This window comes from Naegleria gruberi (assembly GCF_000004985.1).
Source record: "Naegleria gruberi genomic scaffold NAEGRscaffold_59, whole genome shotgun sequence".
NCBI classification, from domain to species: Eukaryota; Heterolobosea; class Eutetramitea; order Acrasida; family Naegleriidae; genus Naegleria; species Naegleria gruberi.
Window position 1 is genome coordinate 187,121 of NW_003163268.1, and position 21,428 is coordinate 208,548.

General features: G+C 34.2%; 6 protein-coding genes across 6 annotated transcripts in view; 2 read left to right on the plus strand and 4 right to left on the minus strand.

Annotated features, from left to right (window-relative positions):
- Positions 1-101: 101 nt before the first annotated feature.
- NAEGRDRAFT_73253 (uncharacterized protein) lies at positions 102-479 on the plus strand (the record flags this gene model as incomplete). The annotated part of the gene is made up of 1 exon (XM_002671656.1): positions 102-479. The coding sequence occupies one exon, from the start codon at positions 102-104 to the stop codon at positions 477-479; it is 378 nt and encodes a 125-aa protein (XP_002671702.1).
- A 52-nt stretch (positions 480-531) lies between these two features.
- On the minus strand, positions 532-5,009 carry NAEGRDRAFT_81446 (FH2 domain-containing protein; the record flags this gene model as incomplete). The annotated part of the gene is made up of 1 exon (XM_002671714.1): positions 532-5,009. One exon carries the CDS (start codon positions 5,007-5,009, stop codon positions 546-548), a length of 4,464 nt encoding a protein of 1,487 aa, XP_002671760.1. The 3' UTR covers positions 532-545.
- A 773-nt stretch (positions 5,010-5,782) lies between these two features.
- NAEGRDRAFT_81447 (uncharacterized protein) lies at positions 5,783-8,302 on the plus strand (the record flags this gene model as incomplete). Its single annotated transcript, XM_002671657.1, has 1 exon — positions 5,783-8,302. The coding sequence occupies one exon, from the start codon at positions 5,783-5,785 to the stop codon at positions 7,841-7,843; it is 2,061 nt and encodes a 686-aa protein (XP_002671703.1). The 3' UTR covers positions 7,844-8,302.
- A 1,309-nt stretch (positions 8,303-9,611) lies between these two features.
- On the minus strand, positions 9,612-10,495 carry NAEGRDRAFT_73257 (uncharacterized protein; the record flags this gene model as incomplete). The annotated part of the gene is made up of 4 exons (XM_002671715.1): positions 9,612-9,785; positions 9,836-10,031; positions 10,087-10,171; positions 10,471-10,495. 4 exons carry the CDS (start codon positions 10,493-10,495, stop codon positions 9,612-9,614), a joined length of 480 nt encoding a protein of 159 aa, XP_002671761.1.
- Positions 10,496-10,838: 343 nt separating this feature from the next.
- Positions 10,839-11,678, minus strand: NAEGRDRAFT_73258 (uncharacterized protein; the record flags this gene model as incomplete). Its single annotated transcript, XM_002671716.1, has 1 exon — positions 10,839-11,678. One exon carries the CDS (start codon positions 11,676-11,678, stop codon positions 10,839-10,841), a length of 840 nt encoding a protein of 279 aa, XP_002671762.1.
- Positions 11,679-11,782: 104 nt separating this feature from the next.
- The window catches only part of NAEGRDRAFT_59385 (ankyrin repeat and BTB domain-containing protein), a 10,793-nt gene continuing 1,147 nt past the window's right edge, over positions 11,783-21,428 (minus strand). Inside the window, exons 2-4 of the mRNA XM_002671717.1 lie at positions 19,326-19,783; positions 17,502-19,154; positions 11,783-17,339 (exon numbers count right to left, since the gene is read on the minus strand). Coding sequence (XP_002671763.1) covers positions 11,814-17,339; positions 17,502-19,154; positions 19,326-19,783 — 7,637 coding nt within the window. The 3' untranslated portion in view covers positions 11,783-11,813. The remainder of the gene's footprint in view (positions 17,340-17,501; positions 19,155-19,325; positions 19,784-21,428) is intronic.

Consider the following 21,428-nt stretch of genomic DNA (forward strand, 5'->3'; position numbering starts at 1 on the left):
GTTTTCTGTAAAAAAGTTAACCCCGAAGAGATCAATATCCATTCTAATAAATTATCAGTTGATAATTTAATAGAGAAGTTGGGTTTGTTCAAAAGAAAAGAATGGGAACAATGGATCGTTTATTTGATAATTTTATGAGATTGTACATTATATTGCTTACTGCGCAAACTAATCTAGAACAAATGCAAGTTGACAATACTATCATTAGCAGAAATCAAGAACAGGAACTAAACCAAACTAGAAGTGAAGAATTTTCCACACACACAACAAACGGACTAGATGTTTACACTGATTCGAATAGTGTCCTTTCTGATAATTTCTTGCAAAGTAAACCACTTGCAAGCACAAGACTTGTTGAAAGCTCACCGAAGACAGAATTGAATTTTGTACTGGTTAGTGCCTCAACCATTGCAGAGACATGTTATTTGAAAGTTAAAAGAGGTAGAGGAAGACCAAGAAAAAATAGCCTTAACAAATAGTTTTTCTCCAAATTCGAAACTAAAGTTTCTAAAAAAGTCAACAACATTATTATAAATTTAGATTATTTATTTGAGTGAATCCATTAGATTTTTAGTTTCAGTTCTAGATTTCAACAATTGACCATTAGTAAGTCCCTTTGCAAGTAAGCCCATAAGATTATTTGGTTTCTTCTTAGTTTCTTCTTCCTTCTTAGCAAGATTCATTAATCCAGCAAAGAAATTGTTTGCATTCTTCTTTCTTTCTTCTTGCTGTTTTCCAAGCACTGACAAGAGTTTGTTTTCCTCATCACCAGTTGGAGTTTTGGCAGATGTTGGAGTGAGTGATGACAAGAGCGAGGTCTTTGATTTCAAACTTGACAGATCAAATGATGGGGATTGAGGAGTGGCATTGATAGATGGTTTAGTAAGCAAAGAAGTTGCAGTAGTTGATGAAGCTGCCTTCTTTCTTTGCATTAATAATTCCTTCTTCTTATCAAATCCAAGTTGTTTCTCATTCTTCTTTTTGGTTTCTTCTTGAAGTTTCTTTTGTTTTTCCTTTTCTTCCTTTTCTCTCTTGGCTTTCAAATCTTCACAGGCCTTATTCAAACTCTCGACAAAGTTGTGAATTTGAGTAAAGAATGTATCAGGTTTGTCAAGTAAATCTTGTGGCTTTTCGTCGAAGAGAGCTGCAATGAGTTTGAGATTTTCCTCAACAGTTGTTCTTGATTTTTCAATAATTTCCAATTGGTTTTGAGCTGTGCCGATGGTTTCTTCCATAACTTCGAGGAATCTATCTTTAGGATGGATATTCTTTTCCTTCTTCATCTTTTCAAAGAAGTTCTTGGTCTTTTTGGTATCTTCTTGGAGTTTCTTGATATCTTGGTCAATTGGAGCAAGTTGCAAACGAGTACATGTTTGTACAGATGACAAATCATTTGAAACTGTCAACAATTCAGGGAAATTATCTTGACACACTTGAGCCAAGTATTGAAGCATACTCTGCTTTGGATCTCTAGCTTTCATAGTTTGCATCTTTTCGAGAGAACTAATCTTGAAACCATAAATGTTTTGCAACTTTTTGTTTGGAGCATGTTGATTGATATAGTTACCAATTGTCAAAATGAGAGCCAAAATATCATGCAATTTGGTGGATGCTTGCAATTCCTTACAACCATTGAGCATTGAATCAAGTTTTGGTCTAATGGCAGAAATTCTGGAACCCAATTTGAGTTTAAAGTCCCACGATTGAACTCTTGTCAATGGAGATGGAATATCCAATAAGAAGGTGAAGAATGTTTCAGCCATTGGAATAACCTTCTTTGGTGCATCTGGATCCTCAGAAACTTCCTCTTCCTTGGTATCATCAAGATATTTCTGAATAACTGGAATTTCCTCATCGAGTGGCATGCAACCACTCAAAACTTCAATGTTATTATCATCGACTGTCTTTTCGTCCATTTCAATGATGGCATTTCTGTAACGAGCACATTTCATTTGATCAGTTTCTGAATTATCCAACTTTTTAAGAGCAGAGAATTGAATGGAAATGTTATTCGAACGTTTACCATCAATTAAAATGATTTCTTCGACCTTTTTCTTTGCTGGTTGATCGGTGGCAATTGCCTTTTCCTCAACTTTTTCAAAAGCTTCCTCAATAGTTCCCAAATCAATCTTCTTAATCCATTCATTTGTCTTTTCAGCAATTCCATTCTTGATAAAGATTGTTTGTTGAATGTTGGTTTGTGGAATTGTGTCAAAGAAGAAAACCTTGGTCTTTCTTCTTGGTTTAGCATTTGGTAATGTTGGAAGAACTGGTTTCTTGACACCAGGAAGCATTCCCATTCCAGGTGGAGGAGGCATTCCAGGTAAACCACCCATTCCAGGTGGAGGTGGCATTCCCATACCTGGAGGCATTGGAACACCTGAACCTGGAGGCATTGGAATTCCAGGTAAACCACCAGGTGGAGGAGGAACACCCATTCCTGGTGGCATTGGAATACCTGAACCAGGTGGAGGAGGAATTCCCATACCAGGAGGCATTGGAATGCCTGAACCAGGAGGTGGTGGAACGCCCATTCCTGGTGGCATTGGAATACCAGATCCAGGTGGAGGAGGAACACCAGATCCACTTGGCAAACCACCAGGTGGAGGAGGAACAAATCCAGTTGAACCAGGTGGAGGAGGAACACCACCAGTAGCACCTGTCTCACTTGGTAATTTCAAATTATTGACCTTCATGAATTCTTCCAATTGCATAGCTCTCTGGTTGATGACACGAATTTCCTTGATTTGAACTTCAAGTTTTTCCTTTTCAGCTTCAGCTTCCTTCAACTTATCGGTCAAGGTCAAATTTTCTTCCTTAGATTTGGTCAATTCAAGTTTGAGAGTTTCTTCTTTGGAAAGATTAGTCACAGCATTCATGAATGATGAAAGAGTTTGTTTACGTTTCTTTGAACGTTCCTCAGCATCTCTCTTCTCGAGCTCTTGCTTTTGTTGGAAGAGCTCCTTCTTCATGTTCATAATTTCATTTTCCAAGTCCAAAATTGTACGTTGTTGAGTCTTGACCAAACCATCGAGTTCAATTTCCTTTTCTGTTGTGAATTTGACCTTATCTTCTTTGATGGCTACTTTCAAAAGGTTTTCAACAGTTGCCCATGATTTGTTAATTTCTTCAATTTCTATACCTTTAGACTTGCTGATAATTCCAAATTTGGTCAATTTCAACATGGAATTCAAAATATTTACAAAGCTGTTGTGAGCAGAGCTTGAAGAGCTAGCTTCATCATCCTTATTCAAGGTAATCAAGTAATTTGAAATTGATCTGGCAATATCAATAGGGCTACTAAGATCAATTTCATCCAAATCCTTGATGGAGGAAGATTCCTCATCGTGTTCTTCAGCAAATGAATTGAAAACACTTTCGAATGCCTTGATTTGTAAGAAAATATTCGAGAGTGGAGATTCCTCATCGTCCTTATCAATATTTTGCTCCTCAGCCAATACCTCATACTTCAAGTAAATGTACTTTACAGCCATGTGAAGTCCCAAATTCTTCCATTCACGCATCAATGAGATTCTAACACCTTCATTTGGAGAAACAGAGATCAATGAATTGAAAAAGATCATGGTTGTCAAGACATAGGAAGCAATTGCTCCATTAAACATGTCATCAACTTCCAAATTTTCACCAGCCAAAAAGTTTAAACTATCAATCAAGAAATGGAAACGTTTTGGTTCTCTCTTGATCAATTTAAAGCTTGTCAATGCGTCAAGAATCAATTCGAAACCATCCATATTCTCAACATTCAAATTCATAATCACAGAAAGCAAAAGCAAAATTTGTGATCTCAATTCCAATGAATTGGAATCCAAAGTAAGAACCAAAGTTCTCAAAATATCCTTGTTCTTAAAGAAACAACCTCTAGCATAATCGGAAGTATTCAAAATTGTTTCAATACACTTTAAACAGTAAACTTCCTTTGTTTCCTTCTCTTCATCTGCAGAAGTTGACAATGCAGTCGATGCCAAACAATCTGCCAATGAAGTGAGACCTCCCTCATTCAAGAAACCTCTCAACCACACTGAGTACTTGACCTCTTCAGAAGTTGTTGAAATTTCCAGTAAACTTTGATCTTCTTCAGCTGAAAGAGTTGAACAAATTGTCAACACTTCAGAAATTGTCTTTAACTGCAACAAATCAAAATTTCTCTCTGTAAACTTTTTGATAATCAAAGAGGGACTTGCATTGATAGCTTTCAATGTCAATTGTTCTTGTTTGTTCAAGTGATTTTCTTTGATTAAATTGTCTTCCTCTTCTTCTTTACTAATTTGCTTTGGAGGAGTGGCATCTTTCTTTCCGAACATACCACCCATCAATTTTTGAATTCCTGACATTCTCTTTGAACTAACAGAAACTCTAGGTGAAAGCATATCAAGAAAATTATTCGAATCCAACGTTGGAGAAGTAACTTTTGGAGTTGTCTTCTCCTCATGAACCTCCTCACCAAACACCATATCACCAGTAAATGCACTAAAATTACCAGATCTTCTCTTATTAGCAGCAAAATTCAATGAAGATGGAGTAATTGACTCAACATTGAGTGTATCAAAACATGAAGATGATGATGACAATGATTTGGAATTGGGTGGTGTTGATTGATTGGTTGTTGGAGGAGAGGTTTTCCTTCCAGAACCATTACCATTAGCAGAACCAGAACCAGCAAACATTTGTGCAAAGATGTTTGATGATGAGTTATTGTTGGAATTTGGAGATTTTGATGTTGTTGGATGTTGATGGGTTGTATTGGAGGAGGAGGAAGAATGGAGGGGAATGAAATCTTGATTCCTTTTTGGAGATTCGTCTTCATTTGCTGGTGGAGAAGCTAATTTTACTTGGAAAGCTTCCTCTTCTTGTTTTTGATTGTTTGTTCTTGGAGTGATGATGGTTTCGGTGGTGATTTTGCCTAGGGAGCTGGATTGTCTTGTGATGATTGGTGGAATTTTACCAGTCTCATTGTTTAGTCCAGTTTCGTGTGGTGTTTCGGATGACATTTTACACAATCAAAAGGGAAATGTATATACAATACGTGTACAAAATGCAAGTTACAGATTGGACGAAACAATCACAAAGGTATATTGTTTAGTTTTTTTTCTTGATTTTTTATTAGAAAGGGAGATGCACAAAATGAAATGTGATTACAACTGTTGATGGTTGACTTCAGTGGACTGAAATGGGTGAAGTCATCTGTCAGCCATAAACTGTGTCGGTAATTCATTTTCAGACATATTCGAATAGAATGGAATTTACAAAACTTTGATATTAGTAAAGAATGTCCCATTCTAATTAACTTGTCTTTTTTCACTTTTATTTAGTCAATTGGTGCAAGATGTTTTCATCACACACCTTAATGTTTTGTAAGATTTGTACTAATTTATAAAAATGATTGATTTGGAAATTTAATAAAATTTAAATGGAGTTACAAATGCGCTGAAAATGCATAGACAATATTATTCGATTCTCGCACTGTGAAAATGCACAATATTAGAAACTTCCATTCTTCTAATTTCATTGCACTTGATATTTGTCAAAGATTTACCTTCCCAATAACAATTTGCATGGATAAATTGTGTTCAAGAATTGAGACAAGTTTTTGATAATTGTTTTTTGGAATTGACATTCCAAATAGATCTATAACTTGAAGTTTGGCGTGTAATGGACCGCTACTCACATAGATTTCATATCATCCACACTAACACGAACTTTCCCATTCTATCTCATTGCCTTTCAATATGTCATTCGGCTAAATGAATCAAAAGACAAAAAAATGGCTAAATGTCACATTTGTTTATTCACACTAATGTTAGTGCTTTTAATTTCATGTTCTACAGAGGCTGGAATTTCGTCTGGACTTTTGTCAAAGGTGAAGGATGGTGATTGTGTGGTTGGGGTGAGAACGTTTCTGATAATGTTTGTGTGGAAACATAAATTTTCAAACGAAACTTTGACGAAATTGATTACTGCTAAAGATAACGATTCCAGAAGAAAGTATTTGGTCGAATCGTTGCAGGAGAGAGGTTTAACTATTGGTACCATACGCGATTATACACCTTTTCTTTCGAGTTATTTCAAATATTCTAATCTTTCACTTTCTCATGGCCTTTCGAATAGCATACTATCATCTAGCTATTTTTCTATTTACCCACAAGTTGACATGTGTCAAAGAAGAGATTATTTTACGAGATATGATGCCATTTTGTTAGATCCCTATAACTTTGCTTATTACGTCAGGTTTTACAGAGATGTTGGGATGACATCTGGCATCTACATGAACAGTGATGACTTTGTGGCTGTACCACTCATTCCCTTCGAAGTCTACACTCAAACTACAAGAAATCAAGTTTCCTCCTTATTTGATTTGAATGTTGCAAGCTGTGATGCAAAACCTGACATTTCTGATGCGCAGTTTTTGAGAAGGTTGACAGGTTATGCTAATTTCTCACAACAAGATGTTGAAATAATTGGTAATGTTACTGGGAAATCACAAGTTTATGGAAATTGGACACTTGTGAATAACTTTCTAAATATGGAAATGGCAGAACTTACCATAAATGAAACATGGCAACAATTACTACCTTCCACATGCTATATGTGTTCAACTGATGGTTGTTATGGTGAAAATTTCTGGCCGGTTCTTGATCTTTTCATCATTCCACAGTTACTAATTATAGTAATTTACTTTTTATTACTTTTTGGGTTGAAAATTTACAAAAAACCTTCAATGAAACGAAGAATTGGAATTCCCTATACCCCAATTCATATCCTGGCTATCGTGATTACCTTTACTGGGCTCTCTAGAACTTGTGTTGGCTTTTGGTATAGTGCATGTTTGTTTAGTTTCTTTTGGTGGATATTGATCTATGTCAGTACAATTATTCGATTCTACTATTTGCGTAATTTGTATGCTCTCATAGTGATGTTTCCAAATAGAGAAAAGATGTTGAAAATGTTAGCTTCTCAGAAAGTTGGAATACTCATGACAGTTATGTTGACTTTTGTCATTTCACAAATATTGAATCTAGTCAGTGTTTACTTTTTTGTGAATGAAGATAAGGTTGGGGCTGATTTTTATAGACCCATTATTGGTATCATTCTTTTATTATCATTGTGGGTCTTTGGTGGTTGTTGCTTTTTATTAGATTTGTTTCTCCAGAGAAAAACTATTCGAAAGGGTGGCATTCGAAAGTTTTTCTTCTTTGATGATCCATTCTACTTGAGAATAGACTTGATTTCTTCCATATTACCTGTCATTATTGCAATAATTACTGGAATTGAGGTTTCCTCAAATGAAGGTATTGAAGCTCTTTCAATTTTCACAGGAATTTTCAATACCTTACTTTGTTTTAGTTTAGTTCAGATTAGTGGAGGAAATGTGCTAATGATTGAGATTTACAAAATGGTAAAAAGACGAAAGGAATCTTCACAATTGACCTGGGATCAAGAATTAACAAATTCAGATTTACTCCAAATTTTAAAGGAATATTCCGAAAAGGAGTTTAGTTCAGAGAATTACGAATTTTATATCAAGTTGAAATCACTTCAGAATAGAAAATTTATCAAGTTGAAGGAATTGCAAGAAATAGAAGCTGAATTTATTCGAAACTATTCAAAATACGAAGTGAATATTCCATCTTCATGCAAAAAGACTTTTTATGAACTTTTAAACAAATGCCAAGAAGAATCCCAATTAGAATTTCAATTAATTTGGGATTGTGTTGCTCCAGAATTATTACTCAACCTTCAAGATACCTTCAATCGATTACAAGATACCTCAATATATGCCAAATGGCTTTCAGTTCAATCTTTGAAAGAAAACAATAATGTTTAGAACATTCCAACTCTATTAATGGGTTATTGGCATAATAAATATGATAATATTTCAATGAACCAAATATCAGAAAGCATGGGAAACTGATGAATAGGTTACTTGTTTGCCCTTTTTGTAAAGTAATGAAATATGGTGATTTCAAAGATGGTCTCCTTTCATCTTTATTCAAAGATGTGAATGTCTAAAGCATTCTTTTGAACTCTTTTGTTGCATGGCCATTCTTGTTTCAAAGTTGGTTTAACTCCTTAATGCCAATGTATAATAGTATGGTACCAAGAAATTGTACAATACAAATAATGGATCTGTGGTTGGTATCTTTTTCAAAACTCTCATCGAGTACCAAAATCTCTTTTCATCAGTTCCAATTTGATGTCTCTCCACAATGGCTAACTTCTCTCCTGGATAAATGTTACCATGCTTTGGACTCTTGTAGACATATTGGATGTACTTGTGTGCATCAGAGTTGGTTGTTCTGGCCGCATAGATGTATCTGTCAATAACGAGTGCCAACACACTAGTTTCATTGGCAGAAAAGATTGCAAAATCAGAATTACTAGGGTCACTCGATGTTGAAATTGCAGTGTCCAATTGTTTGATAGATCCCAACTCTGCATCTCCACATCCAAATATTGTGAATTTTTCAGATTTTTCAAAAGCTAAATAAGGTGTTTGACTTCCAACTTCCATGACATAATCTAATTGAAATTAAATAGTATTTAACCAGAAATAATATTATTATTAAATAATTAATAATACTACATATTACATACGGTGCTTTGTTGATCCATGAACATTATACAATCTGTATTTGAATAATTCAGGACTATTCAATTCACAATACTGATCGTATTTAGGATAGGAATCACAAATTCCATTCTTTGCAAATGAAAAATAATTCAAATAGGTAACAGAGCTTGTTTCAACTCTTGTGTAGGTGTAATCTCCAGGATTACCAACAACCAGTGAAGAATTCCAAACCACATCATTATTAGCCTCATTCATATAATTTTCAATAGCACTATCCGTAAATGGTTGACAATTATAATTTGTTGGTTTAGGAACGACGGCTTTTGTCAGAATGACTTCTGTTACTATAAAGTAGAGAGAAAAACCAATTAAAAGTGCTGCAATAATCAATCCAAGACTAATATAAACTGCTCTATTCATATACTTGTTCCAATCAATGGTCGGTTTTTGTGGTTGTTCAAATTCTTCCAAGTCTTTTGCGTTGGCAACATCCTTAATATTATTATGGGTGTTTATCCTTGTTGGTACCTCCTCCAATTCCTCTTCCGATGAATTTCTATCCAGTGAAGATAATGGTGCCGACGACTGATGAATAGTAGGTTCCTCATCATCATGTTGTCCATACTTGGATACTTTTTTTAATGCTGATTTTTTAGGTGAATGTAGAGTAACAACATTTCCGTGATTGTATGAATGACCCACCGAGTAATGATGATGATGGTCGTGATTGGGCGAGTTTGCTGGTGAGTGATTGAATGATTCTTCGTTATTCATTTTTTTTTGATTTTTTTTAATTAATATTAATTTTTCGGGTGATGATTTTCAATTTGGGTAACGGATCTTTATTTGGAAAACATATTATTATTATTATTGTAATACAGTATTAAATAGTATTAAGATGATTTACCATTGCAATGGAATACCATCGAATTGAATAAAGATTCCGCGTATGCATAAATTTTTTTCTCAAATTTGTAAAGTTAAGGGAAATAAATGTTTGTTTTTATTGAACATTGTGGTATTACTTTCCAAATTTCATCTTAATGTTGGTAATTGAAATTTCTTGTTCAGATTCTTCATCATAGTCAAAATATTCCATATTTTCCAAGTTGACTTCAAATTTGTTTCCATCACTGAAAGCAACCAATCCTTCACTTCCTTCTGGTTCCCATTTGACAATATCAACACCACGACACTGTACACAACCAACTGTCAATTCACCCTAGCACATACAGAACTACTTACATCAAATTGAACGAGTGGGAAGAATTTTTCACTTTGAGTAATTTCCTTAAATGATCCACTAATCACATCAATGGTGGCATGTCTCTTGCAGACAGAGCATGAAAAGTTAACATTGGTAGCACTAGTTCCTGCCTTAACATTCTTATCTTCCTTTTCATTTTCACAAATAAAGATGTGCTTGGCGTGTTCAGTTTGGCTGTAAGATCGTTTGTTAATATTAAATTCATTGCTTCCGATAAATGTCTACTCACCAATTTGGACACTTGACTTTAACTCTCCAGGTAAAAGCAGCTGGATCTTCAATGGTGACCTTCTCCAATCCTTGGAGTGTCATGGCTACCATTCATCATTTATATTAATTATTATTAATTTTGTTAGCATTTAATCATGATGTTATTAATATATATAATATTTCATCAATATGTTCATCATCATCGTGTTTGATAATAACACCAATTTCATTATTCCGAACCAATCATCAAATCATCATCATATGTAATTAATTATAATAATTATTATTAATCCAACAAGAGTTGAAATACAAAAGGAAGAAAATTCATAATGATGAAAATGATAAAATCAGGTATTAATTGTGTTAGATTCCGATTGAAAAATTCCGAATAAAAGAAACGAACCAACTTCGAGGGTTTGTTTTGGCATTTTTTTTGTGTTTTTTTTAGGTGCAAATTTGGAATTTGGAATGTAAAATGATTAAAAAGGAAATTTTGTTTTTTTTTGAGAATTGTTGAGGGAATTGAAAATTTGATTTCTATTTATGTAATATTTTAATGAATTAAAAGAAAAATTAATGAAATTATTAGGAATATTGAAGGTTTGGAAAGAAAAATTGAATTGAAGAGTTTGATTTGGTTGTTCTAGATGAGAAAATTCCAAAAGGAGCTGGTGTTCCAAATGTTCTCACTTTAATTCCATAATTGACAAAATTGCAAAATTTCCAAATTAATTTTCATTTTTTATAATTTTAATAAAAAATTAAAAATAATTAAAAATAAAATAATTTTTCAAACCTACCAATACAGGAAGGACAATTAGTAACCTTCCACGACTGCAAAGCTTCCGAATCACTAATCACCACATGAACCTTATTATTCTTAATCAATTCAAATTGTTCATCAAAAGATGTAAAAATTTTCTTGGCAAGTGGCAGCGTTTGATTCGCCAATGTTTCATAATAAGTTCCAAAATATGCTGCAACGATAATATCAGGCGAATTCAACTGTGAAATATCTTTCAAATTTGCAAAAGTTGCATTATTTTCCTTATTTAGTAACGTTCGTAAAAATCCATTTGCAGTAGATCCATATCCACAATCAGAAAACTGAACCTTGGACCTTCTCTCTGTAGTATATGTCGAATCAGCAACTGAAACATCACATTCCTCAGTTTCCACTGCCTTCTTCATCGATTCAAAGAATCCATCAGTGGCATTTACATATACGAAACGAGTTGCTAGGGAAGTTCCATATTTTGAGTTGATTGCACTCACTAATTCCAATCCAACCCTTTTGTAAATATCTGCCCACATTGTGTCAGAAGTTACACCATCATAGCAGAGCTTTAATTCTTTAACTGAGCTTGGAATGGGAAATTTGGTTGGCCAACTGGGATTACTGGTGCACGCAGGAACACTGAATGCAACAGTATTGGCAATATAATTAATAAACGATTTGGAGGAAGACACTTGTTTCATGGCTGCATTAATCATTTGGTTGAATTCGATGGAAACTAGCTGGTTAGGGATTGTAGATGTTTGACAGTGAATTGCCTTCCAATAAAACATTAGAAAGAGGATAATGGGAAGAGCTCTCATTGATAACGACATTTTTTTCAATTTAGAGATAAGGAATCGATAGATTTTGTTGGATTATTATCTTTGACCGAAACTGATGCTCATTGGCAACACCGAGATTGATTGGGAAAAAAACCATCAATAGCTTTCTAATTTATTGTAGAAAATTTACAAGAAAATAAACATTGCTGCCACAAATACGACCAACAAATGAGATAGATATTGTCTACTTGGGTTTGAATGATTCAATCTTAATGATTGGCTAATGATTGGTGAGGTTTTGGATGGTTGGATTGGAGGTTTCTGTTGGGCTGCGCTAAAAACTTGAATAATATCGAATGCATTGTGAATTGAAGTACCACTCTCATCCAGATTAAGCTCTCTGTTTGAAGAGGTGCTTTTCATGATCGATTCTGTATGAATAAAACAAGTGTTGACCTGTACACTTTCTGATGAACCTATTGGAAACATGTTTGATTGGATGGTAAATTTGAAACCTAATTGGAAATTAATTAATGGAAACTTGATCAATTCAGTTCCATATTGTGAAGAAACGACTTGGTTATCAATTAAGTGAAGCCAATTTGACATGGTTGTAGAATTATATCTTTGACAACCGTAGGAATTCTGAGATGGATCATAGGTTGGCATTGAAACTCCTGATTTTGTGCAACAGAGATAGGCATTCTTAATAGATAACGAGATTGATGAAGGAAGAGATGAGGATTTTCCATTAGAATCTACAATATTAACCAAAACGTGTGGAGAATCTGAAATTGTGAATAAATTTTTAGGTTGACCAAAGTTGTTGGAATATAGATTAACTTGAGTTGAGTATTTGAGTTCGGTTGGAGGAGGGTTGATTGGCATAGTGTAAGATAAAGAAATACTTAACAAAACTTGAACAATTTTCTCACCGGTTCTAACTTGAATTGAAAAGGTAAAAATTCCAGAAATGTACGAAACTTTCTGCTTTGAGCTAATAATGAGATTATAACTATTTGGTTGATATTCACTCAAGATAATATCAAAATCAATATTTTGATAAGGTTGGGAGCCCAAATAACTCACAGAGACCACAGTCACATTATTAGTAAATAATTTGCCTGATAGGGAGAACAATCCATCCTGAATAGTAATAATTTCTTTTCTGTAATTTACATTAACATTGTCTCCAAAAGTCATGTTTCCATTCACGTCCATACCAATCATTTGGTGAGAGGATAAAACAAGCTTAACTTGATGATTCACTCCATAATTCACAATTTCACAATAATCTCCATTTTGAGAATCGAATTTGTTGGTGATTAGTCCAATATTAATTGGAACGTTTAGGGTGAGAACAGTTCCTGAGGAATCTAGCTGTTTAACAATACGAGAATCATTCATCAAAGTGGAGATGCTGGTTGTGAGTGAGTATTGGGCTTGACATTCGAATAATTGTTCTGGTTGGAAGGATGGTTGATTCTTGGAACAGGAATCAATGCTGGAATGAGAAATTACAGTTTGGTTTGTGGTAGAGAGAAGGCTCTTTGGTATTTTGATAGAGTAGGTCAATTGGTAGCCTCCACCTGAACTAGAAACGCTCACTATTGGGGTCTCTGATAATTGAGAGCATGGATTTTCTTGAGTATCTTGAATATCACATCTAATACCAAAACTTCCTAATGGACATGTTTCACATGAAGTTGCATTAGTGCAAGTGTTACATGTAATTAAGCATGTCTCAGTACAGTTTCGTCCAAAATATCCGAATTGACAAACTAAACAAGTAGAATTGGAAATATCGCAACTAATGCATCTTTCAGGACATTCAACGGATGGTATTCCATTATTATCATCCCCTGAATCAACTTGCAAACTATTCAATACAGGAATATCGTATGCAGTTGTAAATAAAGAACTAGCCGATTCGAATGTAAGTTTAAACTTTGAAGGAAGGATAGCACCTTGGATTGGAACCAATTCGAATGTCAATTGGCTATCAGTACACAAAGTGTTGATTCCACTGAAATAATTTCTCAAAACAATCACGTTATTGTTTTGATCGAAAGCTTTCAGATAGAGGAAGGCTTCTTGATCACTTTGTTGTAATGATTTTTGAAGGGATTCTCTCCAATAATGGTCCATTCCATTGATTTTCACATTTATAATGGTAGTATTGATATTGGAAAGTCTTTCAAGGTTTGTTAGACCTTTGTCGAAACTTAGAGAAATGTCAGTATTTGGCAAATTCTCAACAGAAAATGAAATAGATTGAGAAGTAATTAAATGAGTATAACCAAACAGGAAATTACCATAATTCGTCTTAAATGAAATTGGCAATCTTTCAATAACATTGCTCGATCCAATATAATCTGGAACTCTCGAACTAGCTGTCATGATTGATGAAGGATCTGAAAAAGAAGGTGGAATATTTTTAGTACTTGAGCTGAGATAAACTTTTCCAATTGGATAGGAGGCGAATTGTTGTTTGAGAACAATTCCAGATTTTCCAGAATTCTTTTCACGTGTCAAAATTTCAGAAAGGTCTTTGTAACCATAACCAAATGTGCTTGGATTCATAGAGATGGAAATTGGTTCATTATATTTGGGAACATGAACTAGGGAAAGTTCTAATTGGAATGTCTTGGTAGTTGTTGCAAGATTCTTGAGACGAATTTGGACGAAACGATCGAATACTACACAATTTCCCTTGATATTCGAAATTGAGTCAGTATCCAATACGAACATGTTATTATCTACTGTCTTGGTAAGAGTATTGTAGACATATCCATCACTTGTTACAATTCGAATGTCAAGCTCAAAATTATTGACAATCAAATTGCCAGTTGTAGAATCAATAACTCTCAAGTAAACTTTAGAATTGGTATTCAGAGCAACACTGTCATAGAAAGTTCTACAATCGAATGCAAAATAAGTTTGTTCTTGACTTGCTAAATTTTTGGCACTTGATGGAATTCCATTTACAAGTTTGTAATTTGGAAATACTGAAATAGTGACAGGTTTAGTAGTTGCAATACCAACTTCTGTTCCGTACTGATTATCCTTCAACATTGGGATATAGCTTCCTGTTTGAGTCAGAGTATAGGTCAATCCAACACCAGGTTTAGGTTTAGCATAGAAAGCTCTGTAAATTTCATAGTCAGTGTAAAGCTTGACGTTCAATTCATTGTTAACTGGACGAACGAATAGATAAGGATAGACAACGTCCTTATCACCGAACTTTAAACCAATCAATCGATTCAAATTATCTTGAACAACTGAAGCGTCAGAAGGAGAAAATTCGAAATAAGGATCGAATCTAATAGAATTCAACTCTAATGGAAAGTCTGGGTCATTAGGAATGAGCTGAATTACTACGTAATGATCTGCAGATTCATAATTGTTTTGCATGGTAATTGGATAAAAGTAATTTCCAAGAATAGACCAATAAGGATACGTTTCTTCATACTTTCGTCCATCAGTTTGTACGAATCTTCCGTTCTGGAGCCATGCCTCATAGACATAGGCATCAAAACAGCCATATGAATCCATTACTACACCAAATTTTGGAATCTTTCTATTGACTTTTTGGATAAATGTTACCATTGTAGAAGTGTCTCGAATAGCTTGTCTTGGATAACTTAAGGTTTCTGAACTTTCGATTGGTTGATAAGCAAAAACCTGTTCAAACTGGATAGTGAGGGAGTTGATAGGATTGATAATAAAATCTGTGTTGTTGAGGAATGCAGAATAAACATATTTCGAATTGGAACTGTCGTAAAATTCTGAAAAACCTGTCAATGGAGTTTGGAGTTGGGGTACAATGCTGGATTTTGTTGAAAATGAAATGAATGAGAAAGTATTGAGAATATTTCTCAAATGTTTAAAGATTGTCCTTTTTGAAATCAAAACTGAATTCTTTGGAGTGCTACTAAACTCGATAGTATTTGTTGTAGAGCCAGTAATGACAGTTTCGTTAATGTAATTAACTGGAATAGGATTGTTGGCCGAAACTGTGGAATTACTAGCAGTTGCTGAGAAGAATGTTGTTTGGAGAGAGTAGGTACCACTAATACTTGGAATATGAGTGTAAGTAATTACTTCAAAAGACTTGGAAAAAGTGTCCTTAACGTCAATTGAAAGTCCAAGTTTGTAAAAAGCATCAAACTTTACAAAAAGAGAAGCCGATGATCTGGAGACTGTGCCTTCAGTATGAATTTGACCTTTGATTGTTGGAATGATGGCAACTTCAGCAGAAGGCAACCATGAAGTTAATTCGAATTTGAATTTAGGATAAACTGCGAGCTCAGCAGTGGCATTACCTTCCATGAAAATTCCAGGAGATTTGGAGCTCCAAACAAGACCATCACCTTCATTGATATCAGAAAAACCAGTACCTGACTCATACTTGTAACCAACATATTTAGAATAAGAGACCAAAAAGTTTCGTCTATATTCAATCTTTCCAGAGGCCTCAATATTCAGCTTATACTCGAGAGAAGGTGTAATATCAAGTGAAAAGAGATAAAACAAGGAAATCTTAATAGGCGCAGGTAACTTGTACAAGGTTCCCTCTTTTGTTTTCGAATAGCTTGCTTGGTAACTGAACAATAATGTTGCATTAGCTAGAGTTTGACCGCCTACGAGAATTTTAGCAGAGCTAACTTTCCACCAACCCAATTCAATTTCTGCCTTGATTTCTAAATTAACAGTTGCAAAGCAATCAAGACAATCAATGGTGAAGGAAGTTGTTCCATTAACATATTTGTATAATCCAATAGAAGGATTTTTGACTTTTTGCTCAGCAATGTCATAATTGAAACCAGTATTGAATAGACGATAGGTTGTAGAGTATCTCTTGTTGGTTGGTTCACTAATTTGCAAAGTATTCGAATCTACCATGTTTCTAACAAGTGGAACTGAATAATAATCAACTTTCAAGTCATAGAACAAATCTTTTGGCATAATTTTCTTAACATGAAACTTGACTCTCACCATGTTATCCTCACCATATCTAATTTCTCTAGCCAAAACCAAAAAAGCTTGGATATTTTCATTACCATATTTGGTGTCTGTGTCTTGACCATAGCATTGCCATTGTTTACCAATAACAAGTCTAGAACCAGGAATTAATCTCTTTGAAGTGGAATGACCATTAGCAAAATCAATGTCTAGTTGATTGTCAGAACATTTGACATCCCAGACGTTTACGTCATGGTCAAGCATGGACACACCAGAAATTACTTTTCCATACAATGAGTAGATGTGATGAGAGCCATGGATGATAGCTTGTCCGCTTTGTGACACTGTCATGTAGTCTTCTTCCTTTAGAATTTCATGTGGGTTTCTTCTTCTTTTTAAAGATTCTTCTGAATGTTTATATTCGAAAAGTGAAAATCCATACGAATCTGTTTGTGAAGCATGTACGAATTCGTTGTTGTTCTTGAAAGGATGAATAGTTGGTGAAGTAAATCCAATATCCAATGCCTTTCCAATGAAAATACTTTCGTCTAGCAAATTTCTGGACCGAATCTTCTTGCCAAACATTCTTTGGGTGGGAAATGAAGGTTGTTGAGCACTAAATACCACGCAACCACTCAACAACAATAAAACTAATAACCATGTGCTAACTTTCATTTTTTTGTCTCGATAATTGCGTTTGAAAGCTAGACGAATTGTTCGAAACTGGTCGTTGAGAATACGAAACTTCTATATAAGGAAGAACCGAAAAAAATAATGGAATCTGCGTGCCAAAGCAAGGATGGGAATTCATTCTACAAACTACAACATGACACCTTTTTCATCTTAATATTTTACAATATTTCTTCAAGGATGTTATTGATTAAAAAACTGTTTCGAAAGAATTTTGACATCTTTTTCTGCAAAATCCAAGTCTGTGAATATTTCCAATCTTTCCTGAGGAGTGAATTTGACTAAATGGTTGCATAATTGTTTCACAAAAGCCAATTTGGAAGATTTTTTGAAAATTGGAAAGCAAGCTTTACAAAAAGCAACAATTTCTTCATCTGAAACAGTTAGAGAAATAATTCGTTCCTCAAGCATATTGATGGTATTTTCAGGAAATCCCAAACGATGTCCGTATGAGAACAATTCCAGTAAATTATTTTCATCCAGTTTTTCAAACTTTCCAGTGTAAATAAAATTGCACAACTCTTGAATAACTGAAAAGTTGCATCCTTGAATTTCAAGTGTTGGAATTTCATCATGGAGAGCGGATTCTTTCATTCTTTCTGTTTCATCGAAATTAGAGTTGAGTAAAATATTGAAAAACATGGATCGTTCCGATAAGAAGTCTTTGTGACATAGTATTGATTCTGTAGATTCAACAAAGAAAACCTCTTCTAGATAATTCTCAATTTTGATTTGGACATTACACAAACTTCGTTGCAATTTCTCAAACTTGGACCTACTTTCAAAGGAGCTGTGGAAAATACAACCTTTCAAGTCCTTCTTGAATAGTTCATCTGATTCCTTCATTGCAATGTTAATATCCTTTCTATGATCCCTGAATATATCTACAAAATTATACATTCCCAAGCTTTCCATCCAATCACAATAGTCTTGCTTTTGAGTGAATCTTTCCAAACTTTCTAATTTTGTGCATTTCTTTGGATTTTCCGTTCTCACGATACAACCCGTGTAAATCCATACCAGTAGATTATCGAATTGAATTTTGGTCAATGGAACTGGTCCCAAATCAATATGTCGCAACTCTTCTCTTTTAAAAAAATCTCTAATTTCAGAATCATCATCTGGTATTAAATTCTTCATTGCATCAAATTCGTCTGTTGGTCTTTTAAAATTTTTCTTTTGATTTACAACCAAGATTTGTTCCTTAATTTGCTCAATTTTTCTATCATAATCCTTTATCTTCAATGCTTTCTTGTTAATAGAATTGAAATATTTCTCAATCTCCAGTTTTGTTTTCAAATTAACTATGGCCAATTCATCACTTGTTAAGGTGTAGCTTGTTTTTTGTGGAATAGGTCTCTCCTTATTTACCAGAGCAAAATAGAGTAGCATTGGCCATCTCTTCAAAATAATCCACCAATGACAGTAGTAAATTGTATCCTCCTCATTCTTTCCGAATCTAATTCTAATAGTCAAATCACTCTCTTCTGGTTTAGTTCCATAAATAACCCTCCTTGCCATTTTCATCATGAATAGATCGAGTGGCTTGAACTGATCTTGTTCATACGTTTGTTCACCAATATCTTCACAATCCCCATTTTTCATTTTGAACATCTTTAGTCCTTCATATGAATTATAAACTCTCAACAATTCTCTAACTCGTAATGACAAGGCATTCATATAACACCTTGCATTTTTATCATCACGAGCTCCCAATTCCGATAAATATTTGACCAAATTCAAATGTCCACATAAACAAGCATAATAAAGTGGTGTATTTCCATACCGATCGGGTTTATGCAAGTCTGATATTTTAATTGTGGCTCGGACCCTATTCAAATCTCCAACTTTGCAAAATGAATAAATATCGCTCTTTGGAGAGAGTGGAGAGGTTAGCCCTACTCGTTGTTGATACATTTTTTTCTGATGAACTTGTTGCACACGAGGTTCTGATTTGTAAAGTTACACTCTCCTGACCAAACATACAATTTCTGAATTGTTTGCAATCTGTAAATCCTCTAAAGTTGACTTGCTTTCAAGTACCTTTCTATTTTCAAATATTTGATTATTAATTCTCAATCCAATCATTTCTTTAATTACTCCACTCTTCAATGCAAGCCATTCCACTACTTCACCCAGTAAAACACAACTTTTAAAACCTCCTTCAAAGCTCATTCCATTCATAAACTTGAATTTCAATATTACATCACCCTGATTAGTTTTGCTAGTCAATTCCTCAACCCTTTTACTGTCCTCCTCCAAGTCTTTAATTTCATCTTCCAAATCTTCCATTTCCGAATCTTCGTCCATTTCAAATTTTCCCTCTTCATACAAATTTGTTGGATTATGATCATCTTCCTTCTCAACCCGATGAATAATTTGTCCCTTTGACAAAATATCATCAATATCAATATTCAACTTCTCGGCAATCTTCATAGTACATTGCAATATGTGTAATGATAGTTCCTTCTCTTGTTCTGTCGTCAATACCATCTGAACACCTAAAGGAAAAGCAAAATTAGGAGTGTTAGAACCAGCACTATGACCACACCAAGGGCATTTGCCAGTACTAATATTAATACCAGTATATGTGGATGAACAATTTTGCAATGCTCCGATCAAGTAATTAAACTCAGTTCTGTCCATGTTATTGTGTGCGAATTTTTTTTTATATGAAAAATTTCCAGTTATTAGAGGTGGGAAAAAGTTGTTTACAAAACTGTAAATATTGAAGTAAATTCTTTGAAAACATTTGGACCAAGTCACAACAGCATATCGGCCAATCAATATTGCTAATTGCCCAAGTTTTTCTTCCTTGACCTATCCAAGCAAATATTCCAATTGCATGATATAGATTGGTCAATTTGAATTATTACAGATCTCTGAAAACCTTTTCATTGAAAAATAAGTTCCAAAAAGGAATCAATAATTGTAAGTTTATAGTTTTTTCGAAATTAAATAAAATTCTGTGAAAATTAGTGAAATTACTCCTCATCAATTAATTGTTCTCTTCCATCTTGATCCATTCCAGATTCATTGAGATGATCAATATCATCTGCACCCATATTTTCCTCAGTTAACATATCCAACCAACGAATATTTGCCAAGCAACCAATCACTGCAATCACCCAATAAACTTCACACAAACAAACAACCAGAAATGAAATTATAACCAGTGCACTTTCTCCAGTCATGTACCATAAGAATATGCACACAAAGATGGCACCCAAACCAAGAACTGCTTGGAAAACAGCTCCGAAAAGGGAACACATGGCCATCCATCTTGGTGGTTGCTGTTTAAAGTTTAGAACAATCCAGATAATGGAGGTGATTACACAGCCAAAGACAATGATGGGTGAAGCAATTAGAACGTATCGAAAGACGACAAATTTATCACTGGTCGGGTTGGACGAAACTTGTGTAAAATAATAAATGTCAATGATTACTGAAAAGATAAAGACGAAGAGAGTTGTTAATAACTGTAGGATTGCCATGCCTTTGTAGGCGAACTTTTTCTCACCCAGACTTCTGGCAAGGTTGGAGAAGTATGACATTTTTTTTGTTAGAAGTTGGACGAATTTCCCAAATTGGACTTCAACTTGTATCAATGCAGTGTCGGAACTCATTTTTTGATGCAATTTGGTTTGCCAAAGTGGCGGCTGCTAACGGCCGAAGTAAAAATGTCACATTGGGTGACCTAATAAAAAAATTATTTATTCAAAAACTATAAGTATTCACATTGCGATATTTTGAAATTAGGTAGTAAAACACCCATTGATGGATTTTATGAAAAATCATTTGTTGAAAGATTTATTTCGGGATTTTATAAAATAAATATTTAATATTAAAAATAAATCAAAATAGGACGTGATGATTTACTCACTTATTTCAGTGTTTGGTTCAGCACGGTTTCAATTTTATAAAAATTCACATGTTTTTAATTATTAATATAATTGATTTCCCGAGCCAAACGCCGAAATAAATGACTTGTAATTGTTGCAAAGTGGTATGTCAGAAAGTAGGTCGATAATTTTTTTCATTTTTTCAAGTGTTTTTTTTTTAGATCAGTGACAGTTCAATAATTCCACTAGTTAAGAGAAAACAAATGCCAATAAAACAAAGGAAGCATTCAAAGCAATGTTCTGT